Below are 25024 nucleotides of genomic sequence, written 5' to 3'. Positions count from 1 at the left end.
TTCTTAAATATATAGACAGTTTACCATATAAACTAAGGGAAACAAAAATATTTATGTATTAAGGAACTAGTCCCTAAACAGTGAAATTTAATTGCTTAGGACGCCTTTCCTTGGTTAAATTTTTAAAAATTGTGAAAGTTTCTTCCCACAGAGAGTGGATTAAATGACAAAACGTGATCGTTTTTTTCTGAAACAAATTTCATCCTGGTATTTGTGAATCAACATAAGCAAGTAGAATCTCATAAAGCAGCACTGAAAAACTTTTAATTCATAAAAGAAACTACAGTACACAGGAAGACAGTATTACTATTCAAAGTAACTACCGACCTCCTGATCTCTCTACCTCTCCATTGGCAAAAATTATTGCCGCATGAGTAAAAACACAGTAACCAACCTCTCCAGCTTCTCTCCATTGAGTGCCATTCGTTCAGAGCAATTTCTTGCTTATCAACACATGAATTTTAAATATTTAAAAGAAGTATTTGCAACAATAACTGTTTTTTTGGACAGAAGCTTTTGCCCCTCCCCTTTTTTAGCATACGGGAGAAATGGAATATAATTATAAAACTAAAATACTTAAACACTATTTTATAAATATAATTTTATAGGATCAAGTTTACATAGAAATAATTACAAAGAATTATAAGCAAAGCACATGGTTATCTCAAATAAAGGTGCAGAGGCATAAAATAAATTTAAATGAGCTAAATAAATTTATTCGCAATCTTTAAAATACTATCACTAATTTAAATAAAGTTTAAAGGTCAATTACTATTACTGCCTTACTTTTATTTCAAAGATGCATCAAATGGAGAAAATGATCTGTTTATATTTTTAAAGGCAAGCCATTTAATTCCACCGAGAAACATTTTTGATTCTCATGCAGAACCTGTACTATATAATATGCTGATCAAGAAAAGAAAAATAAGTCTAATGGGGAAAATGTCCATTAGTTAAATGGCAAAAGCAAGGTACCAAACTATAAACAGAATATGGCCCCAAATAGCTGAAAAAAAATTTACACATAAAACAAAGAATTCATGCTATTCACAAGTAGTATCTTTTCTGGATAAGTAACATTATAGTATAAAATCCCCCTCTTCCCATAAATGTGTATGTTCAAATGGTGCTAATCAATGATAACCTGCAAACCAACCTCACAGCTTCAGCGTAATTAAAGTTTACCTAGGTCAAGCATCCCCAAAATATACCCATAGATAGCAATGTACACAAAAAAATACTCTGAAATGTGAAGAATAGATAATTATAGGTTACACAATTATAGAAGATTGTTTTTCTTAATAAGATGTTAAATATGATTTTTTAAATTAATTAATTAATTAATTTATTTATTTTGGGCTGTGTTTGGTCTTTTGCTGTGCGTGGGCTTTCTCTACTTGTGAAGAATGGGGGCTACTCTTCGTTGCGGTGCACAGGCTCCTCATTGCGGTGGCTTCTCTTGTTGTGGAGCACGGGCTCTAGGGTGCACGGGCTTCAGCAGTTGTGGCTCGAGGGCTCTAGAGCGCAGGCTCAGTAGTTGTGGCACACGGACTTAGTTGCTCCGTGGCATGTGGGATCTTCCCGGACCAGGGCTCGAACCCATGTCCCCTGCACTGGCAGGCGGATTCTTAACTGCTGCGTCCCAGGGAAGTCCCAGAATTTTCTTATCATTTTTACTTTTTGTGTGTTTTCCAAAATTTTCTATAACAATGTATTACTTTTATAATCAGAAAAACTAAAAATAAGCTTATTTAAAAATGAAAACAAAAACAGAAAGACCCAATCTAAGAAGTAACATTTGGAACTCAGCAAAAAAGTATCTACCATTTTCCCTAAACGATTTTTTTATTATCATCAGTTTGTATCCTATTGATTATGAAATTTCTTCTCAATGCCTTTTTGAAAAAAACATCCCCAGACTTACGGATCAAAATAAAAAAAACCAAAATAAAGATGATTTTCAAATTCCAATTTCATGTTTTTCTGGATGACAGTAATACAAATGTTAGTTGAAAATAACAATAGCATCATCACTTATAAAGAGAGTTACTACTTTTTAGGATAAAGTTATATTGAATTTATAAAAACAGTAACAAACATTTTGGAACTTACAGGAAATCCTTTAGTGATAGGAATTTCAATATTAAAGATGAGGATTCGGGCTCTGAAACGAGTGCAAACCTTAATGGGTTCTTTGGGGCCACAAAATATGCAGCCAACACTGTAACAACAACAAAACAAAAACAAAAAAGGAGAGCAGGTAGTTGGGGGGATAATTAAATACACATCCAATAGGAAACCTTTAAAACCATTAACAAGGTAAAACAATCCAGTAAATTAGGGACTTTTTCTAAATAGTCCCTTTTGGGTTAAAGCATGGCTTTACACCATTATTAACCTTATGTCATTTTCATACATTACAGTTTTCCCTCAAAGAACATGTCAGGTACATGCGTTGACGCGTATTGATTTAAATTTTAGTAGGTTTTGCTTATCATTCTTACACTTCCACAAGTGCCTATTTTTGGCCAAATGAGATTCAGAATTAACACTCATTCTTTCATTTGAGCTGGTGAATTGCAAATTTTACGCGTTTTGAGGTCCTACATCCAAAACAATGGTCGCTTAAACTCATTTTCTCACTCACTTGATTTTGATGACATCCATCCCAACCAACGTGAGACTAACATGATCGCCCGCTGCCGCCCAGTCGACAGGTTCATCATGCAGAGTGATTCCTGGAAATGAGTAAGAACCAAAGCATACAGTGAAACACCTCAATATCAAACCATAACAACCAAGGGAGTTTGGCTGATTTGTGCCTCATCAGTCACTACTCATCATTTTCAATATGAATGGATTGAGATTGAGAAGTGTTAACTGTAAGCATTGAGGAAAACACACTTCCTCTAGACTTGACTCTTCTGGACCACCACCCTAAACATAAAGTGACTTGTATTTGTCCATAAAAGGCTGATTTCTACTTATTTAATCAAGATTTTTTAAACTCATTTACACGACTGGTATATTCATTAAATAGGCCCCATTCTAATACTTCTCTTATATTAATGGATCCAGGCATAATAGTACAGTCCCAGTTATTTTTAAAACATGAAAGATGGGACTGGGGAAGATGCCTAGTAGTATTTAAGCTTTGCTCTAATTAGACAACCACGTAAACAATCTCTGAGTAACCCACAGGGCATCAGTACTCAGTCAGATGGTACCCTCGGCAGGCCCCTTCATTATTCCTGGCTCAAAAGAACTGCTTCCCAGAGAGTCAGATGCACAATGATAAATAGTTTTATGAAAAGGAGGAGATTAATAGTGTAAGAAAATTTAATTTAAAAATGATCCCAGCTATTGCTACCTTTATTACCTAGGGAAAATCCTGGAGTATAATTGCAAAGGGCAATAAAACTCAGGTATTTGAATAAAGGCTTTTAAAAGGTTTCTCATTTTCTGATTCTGTGCGGTTAAGTTCCTTTCCATAGGAACTTGAGTCTTATGATGAAGACAGTATGTAGACCAACCACTGGGGAACAGTTCTTGATTGACATGTTTTTAGTAAATTACAATTCACCCATCTCTTCCTGAAAATACTTATTTTTTCCATGTAGCATACTCTTTTTATTTTATTTTTTTTTTATTTATTTTTATGGCTGTGTTGGGTCTTCATTTCTGTGTGAGGGCTTTCTCTAGTTGTGGCAAGCGGGGGCCACTCTTCATCGCGGTGCGCGGGCCTCTCACTGTCGCGGCCTCTCTTGTTGCGGAGCACAGGCTCCAGACGCGCAGGCTCAGCAATTGTGGCTCACGGGCCCAGTTGCTCTACGGCATGTGGGATCTTCCCAGACCAGGGCCCGAACCCATGTCCCCTGCATTGGCAGGCAGATTTTCAACCACTGCGCCACCAGGGAAGCCCTAGCATACTCTTAAGTGAGTTTCTTTGAGACTCTTTGGGAGTTCAAGGAGAACTTTAAGGGCTCTGAGACAACCTAAAGTTTTATTCAAAGTTTCATGTAGGTGCACATCTGCATTAATCTGAGAAGAAGGGCCATAACTTTCATCAAGGTATCAAAGAGGTTCCTGACTCTAAAAACGTTAACAATTATGATATTTAAAAATGTTTGTCAAATTTTCAACTAATTAAATTTAGTTTTTACATGTAAATTTAAAATGACCATATCTGAGTTTTGGTATGAAATGTGGAATTGAAGTCAGGAGCTAGCTACTTACATAGACTAGAGATTGCCTTTAGCTTAGGATTTAAGAGCTTTCATACTAGAAGTTCAATTAACAATATAAAATTTTCTGAAGATAATATATAATCTGACTTCCTTCCCCCAAACATGTCACACTGTCCTACATGTGATATTTATCTTCTTAAGGACTTTCTGCATTGGAGAAAGAAGTTCTTTTTTAACACTCTATGAACTTATATGTTAATAAAGTGAAAATGTAATTTAGAATTTCCATTTGTTGGTAGCAGATTTAGTCAGTTCTCTTTTTTAGGACACTACTGGTTAGTGAGCCACTGTAGCACCTAAAGTGTTCAGATAGAAGCGTGCATTAAACAATCAAGTAAATCAAGAAATTGAGGACTGAGAATCTCCAAGTTGGGTTAAAAGGGTGGCTCTCAAGGAGTGAAGCAGTGCTTCTCATATGGCTTCCCTTTAAGAACCACTGGGTTAAAGATAAGTGGTTGGAGTTTTTCTGGTAGGGTAGGGACAGGAAAGAAAGAGGGAAAGAACGTAGAACTTTCAGAGGTGACCAAATTATGATTTTGGAGCTCACAAAGGAGCCAATCTGTAAGGTCTATGACCATGGTTTAGGATCATGGTTTTAATTCATGTCTGAGTATATTTAAAAAAAAATTTCCTATTCTCAAAAAGGTCTTTAACATATAAAGAAATTAGTATTTCAATAGTATTGCAGCTCTTGATCACTTTAAGAAACAACAGCAGAGATAATTCAACCTAAATTTAAAGATGAATAAGGGAATGAAAGCCAAAGTTATTTCCATTTTACCTTTTTCTTTCTACTTGCTTAGAGATCAAGAAAATTTTGTTAGATAAAAATAATATACACTTTTTAAAAAAGAATCATTTTCCACAGACCTTTTGTTTGCAAGTTTACTTTATAGTATAAAACAGATCTTCAGTTTTATGTTGAAGTCAGAAGTTTAGTTGGAAGCTAGAATAAGGTAAGTATAGAATTATAAACTTTTAAGCAGAATTCAAAGAAGAAGAACACGTATACATGTAAGGTCAAATGATCAGAAGATAGAAACAGTTATAAGCTATTATGAAAGGTCATATACGTGCAAAAGCAATAATTGTGGCACTTCAAACTAGCTCAATTTCTCTTTTCAACATTAGGATTCTCTCCATTTGCATCTTATTTTCTTAAGTCTTCCTGTAAAAAATTTCTTTTGGTATAAACATGATCTAGGTTGTTAACTTATAGTAATTCTGAAATACACATTTCAAAACAATAGACTGTAGCACTCTGCTTTGCCATTGACTATTTAGTGCCAGGATGGGGTCAGACTTAATTTCTGCTACTGAATACTATTTTAAATGTATGTGACAGGTGTCTATACATCTGGTTCAATCCTAGCCAGGCTTCTCGAATCAATGTCAAAAAAAAAAAAAAAATATGCTACCACAGTTAGAATGTTATATGTACGTTTATACACACATAGTCACAACAGAAAAAAATCGTTTAATGTTTTCACATTTTTACCTTCAACAGTTAGTATCATTTTGACAGTCAGTTACAATTTCAGTAAGAGGTTATTTACTCTGGAGTTAATAACTAAACTACTTTTAAAAATCTGCTGTCTCAACTTAAGGGTTATTTAACAAAAGAATCTTGCAGAGGAATACCTTTTGCAGTACAAGTTTCATTAGGAGGCACTGCTAGTAGTCGGTCACCAGTTTGGATATAACCAGCTTCAATTTTACCAGTTACACAAAATCCAGATCCTTGATCTGCAAAACATGCCAAAATTTTATAATGGTTCACATAACAATATCATCTATGTTTAATACTGCTAGCTATACTTAGTTCCCTAGTAGTTATATAAAACTAGTAGTTCAATGAACATTAAGCAATGATCATTTCAGAATTTTTAATATATCTACTAAATATGACACACCACATTCTACTCTTGATTTTCTTATAAATAAAAATATTTATATTAGAAAAAGTGGGAATTCATTCCTTTTTCAATTTCATTGAAATGAAATTTATTGAATACTTACTAAGTACCAGGCACAGTGCTAAACTCTGGGAATAAAGAGATGAAAATATAAGCCCCTACCTATAAGGAGTTTACACTAGTGAAGAGAAAGGCAAAAACAATTACATTGTCCTGAGACAAATGTTATTTATAATGTGCAATGGAAACAAAACAAGGTTCATCGAAGAATCCATGATGATGGCGAACGACTACACTTTAGCGAGGCACTTAGAAGAAGGAACAGGAGTTTACCAGATAGTTTGTGTGCATGTGCAAAGGCACAGTCATAACCAAATGTGGGACATGCTAAGACCCATGCATCATTTATATGGAATTTATATGGGGACCATTTGGAATAATGAGGGAAAGGGCAAGATAGGAGGCAAAAGAGGTAGACATGGGACAAATAATAACGGGGCCTCATAAATCACACTTAGGGCTTGAATTTCATCCTCAGTTAAGTAATGGGAAACCAGAAAAGAATTGTGAATGGAAAAGTGACATGGTGGTGTTTCTGTGTCAGAGAGATGGGGAGGTTGACTGAAATGCATACATGGACTACAGAAAGGGAAGAAACTCAAGAATTTGAGAATAAGGTATGACAGATTTAGGGTGATAAGGTAAATGGGGGATAATGGCAAAAACAGAAAAATCTGAGATGTGCATTAATTGTGAGATAGGAAATTAAAGAACAAGATCCATTTTAGCCTTGGTGAATCTGAAGTGTCTGCAAGACATACAGATGGAGAAGATGCATTCAAGGGGGCACCAATCACACCAAATCCATGAGAATGGTACCCTGGGAGCACACTCCCTGTGGATATGCCCAGCAGCAGTTAGGAGATGTATCTGCAGAGTGAGAACAGGTCTGGGTTGGAGATTTGGGAAGCATTAAGACGCAGGAGATAGATGAAATCATGGATGTCGGTCCAAAGGGAGCATGCAGAATAAGAAGAGGTCTGAAGTGATAGAACACAAGTCAAGGGACAGAGAAAGAGGAGCCCACAGAGAAGATACAGAAAGGTGAAAGAAACAGAAGAGCAGGGGAAAGTCGGTCACAGAAACCAAGGGGGAAAAGTTTCAAGGTGGATGTGGCTACGAGCCTCAGAAGTAATGCCAAATTCAAGTAAGATGGAAGTAAGATAGAACTGAAAAATGTGTACTGATGTTGGCAACCAAGAGGGCATTTGATAATCTCAGTGGGAACTGAGATTGAGGCAAGCAATGCAGGCAGAAGCCAGGAAGCTGCCTGAACAAAGAAGAGGAGGTAAACAAGTAGAGTCAGCAAACCCTATTAATCAAAAAGAAAATTAAGCACCTCTTATATTTTAAATAGATAATAGGCATTTTGAAAAGAATTACCGTATTTCCTCTTCTACTAGAATGCTGGAAAATGATAATAATAAATTTCAATTTTATTGAATGATTTTTGCAAAGCACCTTCATTTATTCATTTATTAAACGTTGATTAAGTATGTGTTATGTGCCAGGCACCGAGCTAGGTCTTGCAAATATGGATATAGAAGTGACAGTACTTGCCCTCAAGGAGTTCACAATCTAAGTGAAATAAACAGCACAGGAACAATTATAAAACTGCATGAAAAATGCAGTGACAGAGGATACAGAGAACACAGAGCGACACCTTAGGGTATGTGTGTGGGTGACCTCAATTATCACCCCAGAATTATCAATTTATTGCTGCTCAGTTCCAAATCTACTCTTTACTTCCTGCTCTGTGATAATGGAGATATGGGGAGCAGCTGACATCTTTACCATACTGATTATTCCAATATATAAATTATATATTGGATTCCAATATATAAGTTATATATTGGAATAATAAGTTATATCCTTTTATTTATTAAGACCCTTTATTCCATTTCCATTTTATATTTTTCTGTGTAGGGCCTTGTACACATTAAACTGGATGTATTCTTAGGTATTTAGCACAACACCTCCTCCAACACCTCTTCTGAGTTTGTCCTTCCTTGGGTTCTCTTCCTCAGCCCTAGGGTACCATATAGTGCCCTTGTATCTTATAGTCACTCTTTTTAATATATTAATAATCCTTTATATTAAACTTCCCATTTTACATATGTGTGGTATCTATTTCCTGACCCAGACTGCTATATAGGGGTAGGAAATGGACAAGTAAAGAGAGAGAAGAGCACAACATGGGTAGACATAGTGGCAATAAAAACTCTATGTGATTAGGAAATACTGAATGATCCAGTTCAGTTGAAGGATACAGAAACTAAAGGAATCTAATGGGAGAAAAAAACTATGAGGCTAGACAGATAAAGGATCAGGGTTTTTTTATACTTGGAAGGTGAGTATGAGTTGGGGAAATGGTAAGTAAATTGAAGATTCTTCCGGGCAGGGGTGTTAAGTAACTAGAATTGTATACCACTGGCATAAAGAAGGAAGAATCTGAAGACAACATGATAATTTTGTCCAACAAAAGAGGTCAGGAGAGAATGGAAAGGCAGGGACCATACTGAAGAAGGCCAATAGAGGTAGCACTTACCTTTGAAAACATCAGATACACATAATCTAAAAGGCTTGTCAACAGATCTTCGAGGAGGCTTGAAGGAATCTGGAAAAAATGGTAAAATGGCAAGGTTTAATTTTAAAGTAATTTTTGACTCATGTCCAACGAGTCCACTATACTCCCATGTCTCTCAGAAAATAATTTTTTAATAAATACTAACAGCAAATTGACTGTGATTCATATAATACTCTAGTTTATAAAATGTTTTCACGTGTGTTTTCTCATTAATGTCACAACAGTCTGTGAGGTAGGTAGAGCAGGCATTAATTAAACAAGAAAAATTTAGCATCAGTTTAAATATTGCATAATTTCAAAATTGGTAACCTAGCTCCTCTGACTACAAATCCTATGCTTATTCACAATATCACTGTCCCCCATAAAGAACTCTAAATAATAATTAATATCAAGCTCATAATGCATTAAAATTAATATGGGAGTATTCTTACCAATTTGTTCTAATAAACATAGTCCTTTATACCATTTTGTAAGTTCACTTGACTGAGATCTTGTGATTAGATTTTCACCACTGAGACCACTTGTAGGGATAAAAGCTACATCACTTTCCTATAAAAAAGATTGAACATATGAAACTCAATACAACATTGCTTTTAAAAAGTTAAAAGGTTCACTATTAGCATAACTGTACCAAGTTTGCAAAAGCAACACTGTACTTTTTAAAAAGTAATAGAAATCAGAGAACTACTGCCCTCAAGTTATCTGATACAACAGTTTTCAACTTTCTTGATTTTGTCGGAGGGGAACTTACAAGCATTAAGCACTGAGTGTTTCCAAAACACTCAAGCATTTTTACCTAGTAACATAGGCATATTTCACATTTTTGCTGGAGAAATTTCTCTCTACTAGTTTCCACATTCCTCTGTGACCTCCTTAAACCTATACATCTAATTTAATAGGTGGAGAAAAAGTCTTCTACTTATACTAGATCCGAGCCAATTTATAAAATGTATGCAATTTTCTAAAATGAAGTAATCCAGGGAATTCCCAGGCAGTCCAGCGATTAGGGCTCTGCGCTCCCACTGCAGGGATCCCTGGTTGGGGAACTAAGATCCTGCATGCCACGCATGGCATGGCAATAAACGGTCAAACAAACAAACAAACAAATAAAATGACGTAATCCAAAGAATGTAAGATATACATAATACCAGGGAGAAAGAAAAACAAAAAGAATTAAAATACTGAACAAGAATACCAAAGTAGTTTTTTCTCTCATATCAGTAAGATGAGACTTAAGGAAAGTACCCAAATAAATTTAAAATTATCTTACCTTAAAACCTGCTTGCTTAAGAAAGTGCCCAAGTTTTCCAGTAATCTCTTGAAACCTTTCTTGTTGCCAATTAACCTGATAAACATCCAATTTATTTTTAAAACTATGCTTCAGATCATGCTATATATAAAAAATTTAAATTTTTGCAATAAAATATAAACAGTCAAGACTATAAAATATAATTATAAAATCTATTAAATATGAAATCTATTAAAATTAAAGCTCACAATGTCAGATCTTACTATTAATATGATCTAAAAGTAACTTTTCTTACAACAGAAAGGCTGGAAACAAACTCCAATGTTTATAGAATTTTTTGTATATGCTAAAAGTGACTTCAAATGTGGGGAGAAAAAGTGAATAACTTATTAAATTGTGCCTGGACCAACTGCTGAAATAAAATAAAACTACTGACACCCCCCCCCCAAGTCAAACAGACATCTTAGTATATGTATATGTAATATGAACTCTAGATAACCATTCCCATGCTATAGTATTTAGGAGTAAATGTAACAATGTCTGTAAACTTGTAACTTACATGGAAATTCATGTCAAAATAAGATGGATTAATGGATGGATACAGGGGTAGATAGACAAAAATGAGATCAAGCAAGTGGTAGAATATTATGTAGTAGGTATAATATGGGTGTTACTGTAAAATTCTTTCAACTTTTCTTTATGTCAGAAAATTTATATACTGGGAAAAAATAAAAGGTATTTGTAATAATGATACTATAAAAGAGCTATGTAGAAAAACCTAGGTGAATATGAATTTGATCCCAGGGTAAGAAAATACCTAAGCATAATGAAAGAAATCAAAAGGAAATAGTAATATCTTTAAATTAAGCTTATAAATTGATTTTTTTAAAGTTTCAAAAATGAGCAAATTACATAAATTCCAAAAGAAAAAATACAAATGATAATATACAAAGTATATTTAAATATTATGACCATTCATAGAAGAGTAAGTTTAAAGAAGAAAAATCATGTTTTATATATCAAATTGGAATACAATCTTTTAATAACAGCTGTGTTGATAAGAATTTGGGGAAGTGAACACACCATATAGAAGTAAATAACTAGAACTTTTCTCAAGGACATTTTCATCATGTACAGCAAGTCTTAAAAAATATATATATATCCTTAGGCCCAGAAATTTCCATAGAATAGACTATTTCTAAACACACACACACACACACACACACACACACACACACAAAACTGGAAATATTCCAAAGTAGGGGATTGTCTGAATAAATTTTAGTATATCTTTAAAATACACTAGAATAAAGCTATAAAATCTACCTCTTTGCCTCTTTGCATAAAAATTATTAATTACTTGGAAACATGAACAAGAATATTGTCAATTTTTTTAAAAAGTAGATAATGAAACAGACTAGAACCCAATATTATTAAAAAAAGATTTTTATGTGTAAAAATAAATTGGATGGAAGTACAAAATGAAAAGTTAAAAATTGGGCGGGAGAGTTAGAAATATAGCTTATTCCAGGTTTTATTTATACTAAAATAAACATGCATTTTTATAACTTAAAATGACTTTAAGATTTATAAATTAATTCTGAAAGTGAGAATTTATCTTCTTGCTTAAAAATTACTAATACCTCATTTATTTAATATTAGCATCATGAATTTATTTTTTAAAATATGACAACTGGACTAAGAAAATGTATACTAGTCACACCTGAGGTCATCAATATGGCAGAACATCATCTTAACTACCATCTAAAACGAATTCTCAAGAAGCCTTTAAATACCTGATCCATTTTATTGACTGCAACTGCGAGCTGGGTCACTCCCAGAGAACGAACCAAGAGGCCATGTTCTCGTGTTTGTCCCCCAGTCTCAAATCCAGCTTCAAACTCTCCCCTGCTGGCATCTACAACCAAAACAGCTACATCTGCCTAAAAAAGAAAAAAATAACAATCAAAACTAGACATAATGTCACAGCATTTTAATTCAAAGGACAGATTATTAAATTAATTGTGTTTGTGAGATTTTAAAGGCAGACTCTAACCCGACACCAAACACAAAGCAAATCAAAGGAATTACACAGATGGATTAAAATTTTAAATAGAAGAAAGTACTAGCATGTGCCAAAAAAATAATGACATAAAGAATAAAAAATTCCCATATTTGATTACATAATAATTATGATAACCAGGCAAAGGAGGAAAAACATAAAATTAAAACATACTTAAACAGGGACAAATATTTATAACATTTAAGATGAAAATTATAATCTTAATATCAAGTCTTTACCAAAGAAGAAAAAAAAGTACAGCTCCATAGAAAACTAGTTAAAGGATACAAGCAACTTGCTAAAGAAGAAATATAAATGGCCAATAAACATTAAGAAAATTCAAATTTATTAGAAACCAAAAAAAAAAAAAGTACATTAAAAACACATCAACAGGGCTTCCCTGGTGGCGCAGTGGTTGAGAATCTGCCTGCCGATGCAGGGCACACGGGTTCGAGCCCTGGTCTGGGAAGAACCCACATGCCGCGGAGCAACTAGGCCCGTGAGCCACGACTACTGAGCCTGCGCGTCTGGAGCCTGTGCTCCGCAACAAGAGAGGCCACGATAGTGAGAGGCCCGCGCACCGCGATGAAGAGTGGCCCCCGCTTGCCGCAACTGGAGAAAGCCCTCGCACAGAAACGAAGACCCAACACAGCCAAAAATAAATAAATAAATAAATAATAATTTAAAAAAAAACTCACATTATTTAAAAAAAAAACAAAAAACAAAACAAAACACATCAACATATTCCTCCCTTCTCCAATTTTACAAATCGCAATGTCAAAGATTTAAAAGACAAAATTATTTACACAGGCAAGGGTGCAGGGAGACGGGCATTCATATACATTGCCTGCGGGACAGTAAGTCCACCACCTTTCTGGAGGGCATTTTCACAGTAAGTATCAAGAGCCTTAAAATTATGTTTATTTTGTTTCCCATCAAACTCTGTATCTAGGAATTTATCCTAGAGAAGTAATTATGGATCTACAAAGAAATTTGTCAGAGTACTGTTTATAATGATTAAAAAAAGTTGTCAATAAATGAATTTTCAAAAAATAGCATATTCACCCCCTACAGCCACCAAAAAAGAACCTGAATAACAAAGTTTCCTAACCTTTGTGGACCATTTTGAGAATCAGATGAAAGACATTTCTTCTCTTATACTCAATTTACACACACACACACACACACACACTCACACAAAGAAGGAAAAGCGCTAACTTAGCTTAGGTCATTTTCTTCTTTAGCCTTACTGAACCTAGTTTTACAGGTTCCCACTATTCCTTTGTGTTGTTGATGCTTCTTTATGTGACTCCACTTGCACCATATGAATGCAGCGTTTGAAAATTTGCAGAAAACAGTTTGTGCAACCATAGATGTTCCTCCATTCTCATTCTCACCAATGATTTCTGTCAGTGCATTGTCAGGACATTTCTTAAATGAACACTCCATCTTTCATTTACCCCTTTTACAGTTTTTGCCATGTATGCATACCTGTTCTTATAGAAATCTGCTTTTCTGTAATTCAGAATATAATGTCTAAATTTGGCAATCCCCTCTTCAGCTATCTCAGACTGTTACAAGACAATCACTTTTTCTCAAGGGTCCTCTTGTATTCGATTCACATCAAGTGATCTGGCCTTTTGGTCAGAACAGAGTCCAGAACAGCTTTTCTCTTTGTTGTTTCCTCAATGACACTTCATGTTTCTGCTATCAGTTTTTAAAGATTTTCACATATGTCATCATATAATCCACACCATAATGGGAAATGAAATGGTCATAAAGTAAGTAAAGAATTTATCAGATACTTTGTTCGGAACACAACAGAACTTTATAATTTAAATCAGAAGTATCATGTACATACTTTGGTGGGGGCAATTTACACTATTATTTCTATTCTTTTTCCTTTAATTTTTACCCAAATATTCCTTCTGCTTTATATCTACTCTTAAGTGCATCATTCATACCCAATCCTTCATGACTTCTAATGTTAAACTCCTAATTTCTTCAATGAGATCCAGTTCTTTTGATCAAGGATTCTTAGTTAAGAGCACAAACTAAAGCAATCAATTTGAAAATTGGCTCTTTCACTCATGTGTAGTCACTAGCAGGTCTCACACCTCAGGCAAATAGACAGCTATCTCACCTCACAGAAACACTGGGGGATAAATGTAGTTTACTTAAAGCCCTGACCTTCCAAATCTTAGGCTCAATGACTGTAAATCTCCTTCTCATCAGGTTTTGCTAATAACTGTCAAATTATATTTACTTTTTTAGATTAAAAATGGAAAGTCATTGAACTGGTATTAAGATACCTAAGTCAATAAGTATTCTTCCTGATCCTCTTTCCTATTAACATCTCAAAAAAAATTACTGGGCAATTTCTCTATTCTTTCTAAGCAACAGCTTGTCTTTGGGAGCTCAAATGTCTATACATTTTCAAGGAAGCCTTTTAAGTGGTAAAAAGCGATCTCTCCTCATCCATCATGTATACTGTGTATATTCTTCTTGTAGTACATCTGTGTTAGCCTTTCATTGTTACATGTCTTACCTTTCTACACTGTGATTTCCTTGAGGAGAGGCAACATGTGCCATATGCATCTCTGTATCCAGAAAAGCCTACCACAGTACTTCATACACTGCGTACGTTACTTAATATCTTTGAGCCTATTTCTTCATTTGTCTTATAATGGAATTCAATTAAATAATCTCTAAAATCCTTTCCTACCCTAATTCCATCAGGAGTTTGGAATAAATGTTCTTTACGATTACTCTGGACTCTAAGATTCTAGGATTAAAAAACATTTTAGTGTCATTGTGTGTTCTGGTGTTTGCCTCCCCCATTAAACTATCAAAATGAGCTTTGTAGTCCACCATATCTCCACACTGCCTACCATTGTGCTTGGCACATAGCAGGCATTCAGTAAGTTTTCACTGAATGAAAACATACATACATACACACACATACACACACATACACACACATACACACACATACATACATACATACACACACATACACATAAGGAAACAAAGAGAAAAATATATCCTTTGGTAAATGCAATGAGAAGTATATCAATTTAAAATGGGGCTAATATGTATTTCACAGAACTGTTACAAGGATTAGATTAAACTAAATGCATGCAAAATACCTAGTACAGAGTCTGGCCTGTATTCAGTACTCAATCAACGTGATAATTATTACTTTTCAATCTTCATTATCTCATTCAGTCCATGGACTGTAAATTAATATTCTGAAATTATATGTCAACTTCCTTAAATAGAATCAAATACTTCCTTATTTATCTTCAAATATATTCTAATTTATTCATATAACATCCTTTTTAGGTTGACAAATGCTCATAACATTTGTTGATAAACATTCCCTTTAAATGGGTGGAAGAACTCAGAAAATGGTCAATCGCTGAACACTTTTGCCAAGTGACACAAACTTCTGAACTCTCCATATTTTCCAATAGTCATCTATTATAGAAAAAAATCAATGTCCTATATGTGTAGTGCTATTTGCATTGTTTTAATTATTTAAAGTTATTATCTTTGATTTTTTCAGTATCCTCATTAAGAATCATGTAAGCTTACAAACTGCAATGGTTTTTTAATCTTAAGAAAGCAAATAAACCACAAGGGGAAGACTCCCAAGCTTCACTATTTCTGCATAAATTAGCTCTTTAAAAAGATACACGACTTGAATATAAATATAGTAAAAAGGCAGATGTTGAAATATTCACTCCAACTTAGTAATAAATGAATTATAAAGCTATGCCTCATTGAGCCCTTACCATTATTTTTACTACAAAGAAATTTGTAGCTTTTATACATTTGCTTCTTTGTAATAAATTAGAAAAGGTTTTATAAAGTACCAATAGAGATCATGAAAAATACATTTCTCTATTTTTTTTCAGATTTTTAAAAAAGTTAAAATTCAAAATTTTAATATTTTAAAAGTTATAATCCTAGCATTATAACCTCAGCATCAGGAAGTTATCAGTGTACTTTGGTTAAGGAAATATCTGGTACCTGGGCTGCTCCTGTAATCATATTTGGAATGAAATCCTTATGGCCTGGAGCATCCATTAATATAATAACTTTGGTTTCGGTCTCAAACTTTGTCATACCAACGTCCATTGTTACTCCCCTTAAAGAAAACATAAAATGGTTAGAATGCACTATAGAAATAATCAGTGTTATGGATTAAATTATTTAATAATATAGATGAAATGACAGTCTAAATTCTTAAGTAATAATGGAAATTCTATTATATAGTCTATTATTTTGAATAATTAGGCTATCTGGAATTTCTGCTGTAACAGAATTACACTGATATGGCTTTAAAACAAGGTTGTGGATACAACAAGAGCTTAATCAAAATGACTGATGCTTCCTATTTCCTTTTTTTTTCCAGTAAGAAGCAGTACAGATTGTGAACAAAGAAAGATATATAGGGACATATCTGGAGTGGGAAACAATAAATATTGCACAGGAGAAAATATAAAAATGAAGAATGACCACTATCAGGAGGTACCTTTCCTCATTTTCTTACATTTATGCTTCACTAATTATAGAAATAAACTTATAAAACTTTCATTTGTAAGGTTGGTCAGTATGTTACACATTTAGCAAACAGGAAATATCAAAGGAGATGCACAATTTTTTAACAATTGAGAGAGAGGGACAGTAGTGGTTTTGCATCCCATGTCATCCTCTTGGAGTCCAACACAGTGCCTCATCTTAGCCACAAAAACATAGATTCAGATATAAGAAAGCCCAGGAGGGTCTACAAAAGTAGCAAGTCTTTCTAGACTTTAGGAATTTAAAAAGGGAAATCACATGGGCAATAAACTAGGTAATTATTCATCCTGGTTTGCCCAGGATAGTCCATAGTAAGGAATGAGCACTCCCTTCTACTACCAAAGTGTCCCAACAATTATAATGGTAAATTATGTGTTCACCCTAGCAGTCAGGTAACTGTGGGTCTCCTTAGTCAAGTTATTCTAGTTTAATCCAAAACCACGGGCCATTTGAGTTTGCAAAAATGATACTTAATTCTCTTTAATAATCCCCAAATAATTGCCTGAGAATAGTGATGAACCAAGACTGAGTCTGAGCTCCTCCCTGGACTGCTTTGACCATACTCTTTTGACCCAGCTCTGCTCTGCATTTGTAACTGAGAGGATATGAAAATGTCACTCAGGCTACTAATTTCTGTCCAACACATGAGCAGAACAGAGGATTTATAAATATTTAACATGGTGGGATAAGCAATTCACTGTATTTTTGAAATGCTACTAAGGAATATATAGTGGTGAATTAAAACTCCCATTATGTATATGGAAGCTTCTGCTACCTACAGAATAAAGGAATATTCTAAAAATTGTAGCATGCTGAGCAATAGAAAACTGCCAGCAGCAAAAATATGACAGCCAACTAGCAGATTTATTATTAAAAAAACACTAAAATTATTAATTATTCTAGGAAAGAGATTATTAGCTTACTTGCCTGCTCAACTCACACATGAAGTAAATTCAAACAAAGCCATTCTAACTTAATTATACTGTCCTCAATCTCTTTACCTAGTTAATAGATGGTACAAAGAAAACTAAAAAGCCATATATCAATAACCTGCTTAATAAGCTGATAGATGGAAATTTAGTCTTCTAATACTGATATCATACAAAATTCTGTTTTCCAATATTCCTTTTCCAAAAATGTGTAACTGTCCAACTATTTTTTCTTACTAGGTTGTAAAACAAGCTTGTGATACTATGAAGAATAAGAAAGACACCTACAAGAAAAAACAAAACAAAACTCAAACCACTATGATATAAAATTCTATTTACCAGAAGAGCTAAGGAATATTGTGACCTGCTTTATTGAGAATTATCTTATATCAATACTCCAAGGAAACAAACATACACACTTTTAAAAAGTATGAAAATCCAAATATGTTCTCTAATCATATTCAGAATGAAGACATCAGAGAACAGAGTAACTTCTTTGTTGATTCAGGACTTTCAGAGGACTTCAGTCTTTATTATTTTGAGACAGTAGGTATATTTGCCATTTCACTTAACTATAAGTGTCCTCTTTCTTTCCTGACAAAGGTGCCATTGGCTTCCCCATCCCTACCAGTTCTAACATGAAATAGCTAAAAAGACTTCAAGAGAAATACTGTGGCCAGAGGTATATGAATAGCTATATTCTCCTAAAACCTCACCAAAGTTAGCATTGAACACAGTAACACATACAGGAGTAATCGAATGGATTAGATCTACCTGGTAGGAGACAGGTTTAATTACTTGTTTGTTGACTCTGTCTCATAAAAGCATAGTACAGAAAGTATAAAGATGAATTAAGCCTGGTAATTTGAATTTACCGGTCATTTTGATTCTAGACAGAAGACAGTTTACTACAAAAAGTTACCTTTCCTTTATAACCTGATATAATAATCTTATGTATATTAACATTATATATATTAATTTTAAGTTAAGAGTCTTACTCATAATTTTAATTCAAAATCAAGACAAGCTGACATATACTCAGGGAAGTGACTACCGAAACTTCTCCCACAGAATAATTAGCTAAGGGTTTTTACTGCCTTTTTCTCTGTGTTTTTTTTAAAATTTTTTAATAAACATTTTTTAAACCATTTTCATAGAACTTGGAAGAGTAAAAAATGTATGTAGACTACAATGAAAACTACAATAAAAACATTTCCCTGATAACTGAAAACTTTTTTCTAAAAATAGTCTCTAAAATATTTCATGCTTTGTTTCATGCATATTCAACACATATTACACACTTATTTAAAAGACTATATACCATTTCAGAATGAAAATTTTGAAATAGTGACTACCTTTCCCTTTCTTCGCCAGTCTCATCCAAGACCCATGCATATGCAAACGAAGCTTTGCCAGCCTTTTTAGACTCTTGTTCATACTTATGCATAGTTCTTTTGTTTACATTACCCAGAAGATAAAGCAAATGGCCCATCAGAGTACTTTTCCCAGCATCAACATGACCTAAGGAAAATTGATTGAGGATTAATACTAGGTACATTTTCTAGATGTTGTTCACATTGAGGCATTGCATGAATATGTAATTCAATAGTTCATGTCAGTGTTTAGCGTAATAAATACCAATTTTTATCAAATAATAGTTAAGATGTCTAAATGGAGGAAAAAAAGCATGTCTCTTTAACGGGGGGACAAGTTCCTTGATTTCTGGAAATTAAGATTGTCAACAAGACATGCAATTTTCAAATGTTCACAAAATGAAAATGCCACAACCAAGTCTAATGACCTCTTTAGTAACTTGGCATTGTTCCACCCAGAGTGACCTTGGTAACTTGACATTATGATGCAATGCCTCCTTGCTTCATGTCTATTTACACCCACACAGAAATGCAGAGTGGAACGAGTTTCCATGCTGCCACTAGAAAGTTATTGGGCTTGAGCAGTTGACTGACAATCCAGAGGAACAAAGGGCATTACCAATGACCACTAGGTTGAGGAGTTGCTTCCCTCCTTGCCGCTTTTCCAGCTCCGCTTTGATATCTATTTGTTGCCTCAGCTTGCTAGACTTTTTCACTGGTGTTGGTGTTGAACTCTGCTCTTCTGATGCTTGAATGGTGTGGGATGGAAGAGCTGATTTAGAAGCGGTCTCAAGTACATCAGAAGAAACAAGGCTGGTATCTTCACTAGAATGTCCTTTTTGAGGTGTGTGGAAAATATGACCATTTTCTTCAGCAGTTACTCTACAGAAAGCATAGATAGGAATAAAGTGCTTAAAACAATTTGACTGACATCCTATAACGTCAGAAGGGCAGAGAAGTTGTCTCTTCATATTCCTTACACTTGCAGACCAAAAAATGATCTTCACTAAGTGGCTAGAGTCTGTTAAGGTGGAAATGATAAGTAGCTAGACCCAAACCACACAAATACATACATGGAAGATCCCAGGAGAAAAACAGACGACCAAAAACTAAGATAAGAAGAAAATATCCCATAAAATAACTGAAATTCAATGTGTAAGCCCATAGCTTAGCCATACAATCCTATCAAAACAGATGGCATAAAGGAGATATTTCATAAAACTTGGCACTGTGTTCCTGGAGATAAATCAGTACTAAAAAAATAGCTTTATCAGTTTTATCCCTAACTCATTCCTCCAACCGGACAGAGACTTACAATTTTTTTTGCTCAAACACTATCCTTAAGGGAGAAATCGTTAAATGTGTACATTTTCTTATTACTTTTGGCAAAAGAGTTTTAATTCATTAATTCAACAAACATTTGATTCACTAAAAACTATATTAACATATACTAGCACTGATGTTGAGAAGAAAAGATAAAGAAATGAAAAAGTTATCAACTGATCCCAAAAGCTTACAATCTATTGAGGAACTCAGATATGTAAAGTAGAAACAATACCATCTAGCTTAACTTATTTCCTCCTTGACAATGACAATGCCTCCAAAAGTAAACACTGATCTTAGTTCTTCAATAGTTCTTGGACTATCCTCCACAGAAACTCTACCAGTGCTATGCTATGGATAGCTATAAAGGATGTAATCTAATCAACCATACTACGATGTGTCTTACCTTTCCTTCAATGACACAGAATTAGGACAAAGAACAGGTTAAATTGCAAGTTATTAAGAATGAAACCAATTATATGTGACTCAATGTGGATCTGGCAGAAAAGAATTACATACAGAAAGCAGTTTACAAAAATAACTTAAGGGGCTTCCCTGGTGGCGCAGTGGTTGAGAATCTGCCTGCTAATGCAGGGGACACGGGTTCGAGCCCTGGTCTGGGAGGATCCCACATGCCACGGAGCAACTAGGCCTGTGAGCCACAACTACTGAGCCTGTGCGTCTGGAGCCTGTGCTCCGCAACAAGAGAGGCTGCGATAGTGAGAGGCCTGCGCACCGCGATGAAGAGTGGCCCCCGCTTGCCACAACTAGAGAAAGCCCTCGCACAGAAACGAAGACCCAACACAGCCAAAAATAAATAAATTAATTAATTAATTAAAAAAAAATACCTGCAAAGGAAAAAAACTGGAGATTTAGTTCCATGGCATCATTATTTAAAAAAAAAAAAAAAAAAAACTTAAGGATTGCAGCGTAATGGAAATGGGTACGAACAGTAAATCTGCCAATATTTTCTTTTGGCCCACAATAACAAAAACAGATTCATTGTTCGCCCTCAGGGTGTTTTTACATGCTCAACACTGACCCTTCCTCCTATGCCTCAGGAAAGAATCACATTCGTTATATTTGCAACTTCATTAAAAGCCTCATATTCATTCCCATCTTATTTTGGTTTTGCAAATCTCCGCTAACCAACTTTGGTGTTCACTTTTTAACACTGCTTAGACAGATTAGCTTCATCTCAAACTACAGGGAAAAAATATAAGTATGTGGAAAATGTTCCCATTCTTTTTTTTAAAAGAGTCCAACAGACTAAGTTAAGTAAATCAAATTTAAACTATAATTTGCAAACATTTATTTGAATGACCACAGCTAGTCCTCTAAAACAAAAACATGACAACTCTGCATTTAGGGGAGTAAAAAAACACCCTACAAATTACAATGAAAGTATTCAACCAGAATGACTAGTCACGTCACAGAATCTGGTTCTGATCAGACCTGAGAGAAATCACAATCTCTGGCTGCAAATCTTTCTGTTTTCAGTGACAGAGGCTTTTCTTCAAAGGAAAGCTCATGCTAACTCCAACATGGAAAACAGATAAAAGCAGAACAGCTATGGCTGACACAGTGGGTTGAGGCCTGAAACTCAGCTCACCCACCAATCCAGGCAGCCCTGCTCAGGATAGGAAGAGCGTCACAAAACATGGCCTGACTCGATTATTTCATTTACAATTCAGTAACATGAAAGGTTTGCTTTTCTTTCACTTTCATAATAACATTCCCTTCAAGTAAATTTTAGGCAAACTGCAAATTAGTTCACTAAACTGTACAATGTTAGAGAAAAGGGTCAAAGTAATTAGAAAAGCATCGATGAAAGTCTGTACTTAGTAAAAACTTCTGCGTAATATGAAGTAAAAGTTAATGTTTTAAGATTTTGAAAAATCTCAAAGATGAGGTCTAAAAATGACCATTCGGGGTTCAGGATTATAATTACTGACTGGTACAAAAGAAAGAATAGGTTGGTTGAATATTTTTTCAGGTGCTTTCTGATATAATTTTGTAACCTTATCTACTATTTTAAAGTGACCAGTCTGTTTTTTTTTAAAACCATCTTTCCAAGAGTGGGACTATTTCTACATGAATCTAGAGGCTTAATCTTTCTTTGTGAGTTATTTAAATGATACTGGAAAGCTAATAATTTAGATTGAAGAGGTTAACCACAGAGTTATTTGTTCTCTATGCAAGGTTCTAACGATTTTTACTTACTGCACTTTCTAGAGAGATATTTACTATCTTTACTATTAGTGAAGAAAAAGTTTGCTGTTTCAGTTTCTTCTAAGAAATGCATTATCCTTTTTTTTTAAGCTGCCACTGGGAATCACACTATGTAGAAATCTATGATACTGAAATCTTGACTCAAAAGTGTTCTTTTTTCTTTGTGTTTTCTTGAGACCAAATCAAAACAACAGCCTAAGTATTATCCCTACTATAAATTTCCCCCCAAAATCCTATAAAAGTATTTGAAGTAAATATAGCTTGGTCCTTGAGCAACAATATGCATTCTGAGTATCTCCATTTGTACTTGCAGACCTTTCACATTCTGATGACTTCTCCCACAGGGCCACATCAAAATATTGGCTCACAGGCTGCTTTTTACCTTTATAGTATTTCCAGGTTTATTTTTAAAATAAAATGTATTTCTCCAAGGACTCTGATCAATAAATATTTAAACAACTATTCTATGAAAGGAATATGATGATGAACATTAATGGTCCCTGTCCTCAGGAAGCATATACTCTTATAAGATTTTGAAAGGCTTGCATTATACTTGTAAAGCATAAAGGTGGGTTTCTAAGAATTATTTACTTATATTTACTATTTATTTTTTTCTTGATCATTTATTACCCATTATTTTTATAAATATTCACATAGATAACTATGCATTTACTTCTAATATATAGATAAATATACGTAGACAAGTCTAGAATCAAGCCTATTTTCTCATTCCCTTTTCTTTGTACTATGCTCATCTGCATGTTGCTTTCTAAGCCTCCGAAACCTTTTGCATAAGATTATAAAATCCTTAGAACAAGGAATGGTGTATTCTATTTATTTTTTCCTCTCTCAATGAAAATAATTCCATAATAGGATTAAATGGCACTCAAGACATGAGAATAAAAAAGGTACTTATGATTCTTACAACCCAACCTTCATTCAGAGAGAAAAGACATACATTGAGCTTTTTGTTACTGAATCAGGATTCAGAATTATTTTAACGGGCTAAAGTTACTCAAATTAAAAATTAACTTTTTCATTCATCCATTTAACTAACATATACTGAATGCCTACTATGTCCTAGATATGGAGTTCTTTCCCTCACTAAATTTGAAATCTAATGAATAAAGTCTTGCTTCTATAAAATTAAAAAAAAAAAATGAACTAGGTAATCATTAACATTCCTCCCAACCAAGACTCATGGATACTTCTATTAATTTACATAAAAGAATGCTGTAAGGGAGAAAAAAATGGCTGCTGAGTTTGTATTTCCTGAAATTGGGGGAAAAAAAAATCCTCTATTGTTTATATTTGATAATAGTGTTTCTTGTCTGATAGACAAAATATATATAATTTATAAATAATAGATTTAGGAAATGACTGAAAAACCTGAAAACTTTTAAAGAAGTTTAAAGTTAATGTCTTTAGGGGAACTAAGATCCCACATGCTGCACAGTGCGGCCAAAAAAAAAAAAAAAATTAAAGTTAATGTCTTTAAACTGTGCTGTTATGTCTCAAGCAACCCACTTCCCTTGTCTATAAAAACTCCCGAGAGAATCCTCAAGACTGTGAAAAGAAAGAATAAATGAGTGCTACTAAAGTATGACTTATTACCGTTTCTCACTAGATATTTGCAATTCTAGGTAAGTTTTATTTTATATTTTGTCTTTGTTATACTGATCCATTTTATTCAGTATGAAAATCCCAAAGAGTTTAAAGATAATAGTAAAAAAAATTTAATTAATGATTCCTTGATTCACCAAGTACATGTAATTCCCAAACACTGCTTACTTACGCCATCTAGTGGCAAAGGATTCCCTACCTCACAGTGCTAGATTTCACAAAATCATAGGTTTTTAACGTTAAAGTAGCTATATTTAATTTGTATAAGGAAACTGACAGTGAGGTAGGTTAATATACATAGATAAGTCTAGAATCAAGCTTAATTTCTCATCCCCTTTTCTTTGTACTATGCCATACTGAGGACCCATTATACTTCAATGATTATATTATGCAAAATTGAAATAGATTCTCTTTCTTACAGTCTAACAAGGAGACAATACTAATTTCAAAAAAGGGGGGAGGGGTTAAAAACCTTACCCAGGCACTTCAAATCCCATAGTTTGCTTCTTTCCAGATACAGTCATTTTAGCAACTTTTGGCACAATTTCAGATTCACTTCGAGATGACTGGGAATCTATTGATTTTCCTAATGAAAGAGTAAAATATAAAAGGCTAGTTAATTCAAATGGATTCCTAGAAACATTTATTACATATTAAATACATATTATGGTAATTTTCACAGAATCACATCTTTATACGTATTTTTTCTCTGAAAAAAATTCAGCGCAATTTTAAAATGCTGAAAGAAATTCTTCTGTCACCCTATTCTGGGAAATCCCCTATTGTCAGGACTCTGCTGTGCTTAACCTCCACCAAATCTCTTCCTAATTTTGAAC

General features: G+C 34.1%; 1 protein-coding gene across 4 annotated transcripts in view; it reads right to left on the bottom strand.

Moving 5' to 3' along the window:
* HBS1L (HBS1 like translational GTPase) overlaps positions 1–25024 on the bottom strand; it is an 84051-nt gene that overhangs the window by 7662 nt on the left and 51365 nt on the right. For 2 of the 4 annotated variants that reach the window (XM_061206847.1, XM_061206844.1), the window contains 11 exons: positions 24666–24774; positions 19630–19892; positions 18993–19158; positions 16157–16274; positions 11856–12002; positions 10081–10155; positions 9242–9359; positions 8772–8840; positions 5889–5993; positions 2648–2738; positions 2113–2221 (listed from right to left, as the gene is read on the bottom strand). In XM_061206847.1, the coding sequence (XP_061062830.1) occupies positions 2113–2221; positions 2648–2738; positions 5889–5993; positions 8772–8840; positions 9242–9359; positions 10081–10155; positions 11856–12002; positions 16157–16274; positions 18993–19158; positions 19630–19892; positions 24666–24774 (1370 nt within the window). The remainder of the gene's footprint in view (positions 1–2112; positions 2222–2647; positions 2739–5888; positions 5994–8771; positions 8841–9241; positions 9360–10080; positions 10156–11855; positions 12003–16156; positions 16275–18992; positions 19159–19629; positions 19893–24665; positions 24775–25024) is intronic. The other 2 variants (XM_061206845.1, XM_061206846.1) reach the window with 2 other exon arrangements.

Source organism: Eubalaena glacialis, chromosome 12 (assembly GCF_028564815.1).
Source record: "Eubalaena glacialis isolate mEubGla1 chromosome 12, mEubGla1.1.hap2.+ XY, whole genome shotgun sequence".
Taxonomy (NCBI): Eukaryota; Metazoa; Chordata; class Mammalia; order Artiodactyla; family Balaenidae; genus Eubalaena; species Eubalaena glacialis.
This window is presented reverse-complemented; position numbering and strand designations above follow the sequence as displayed.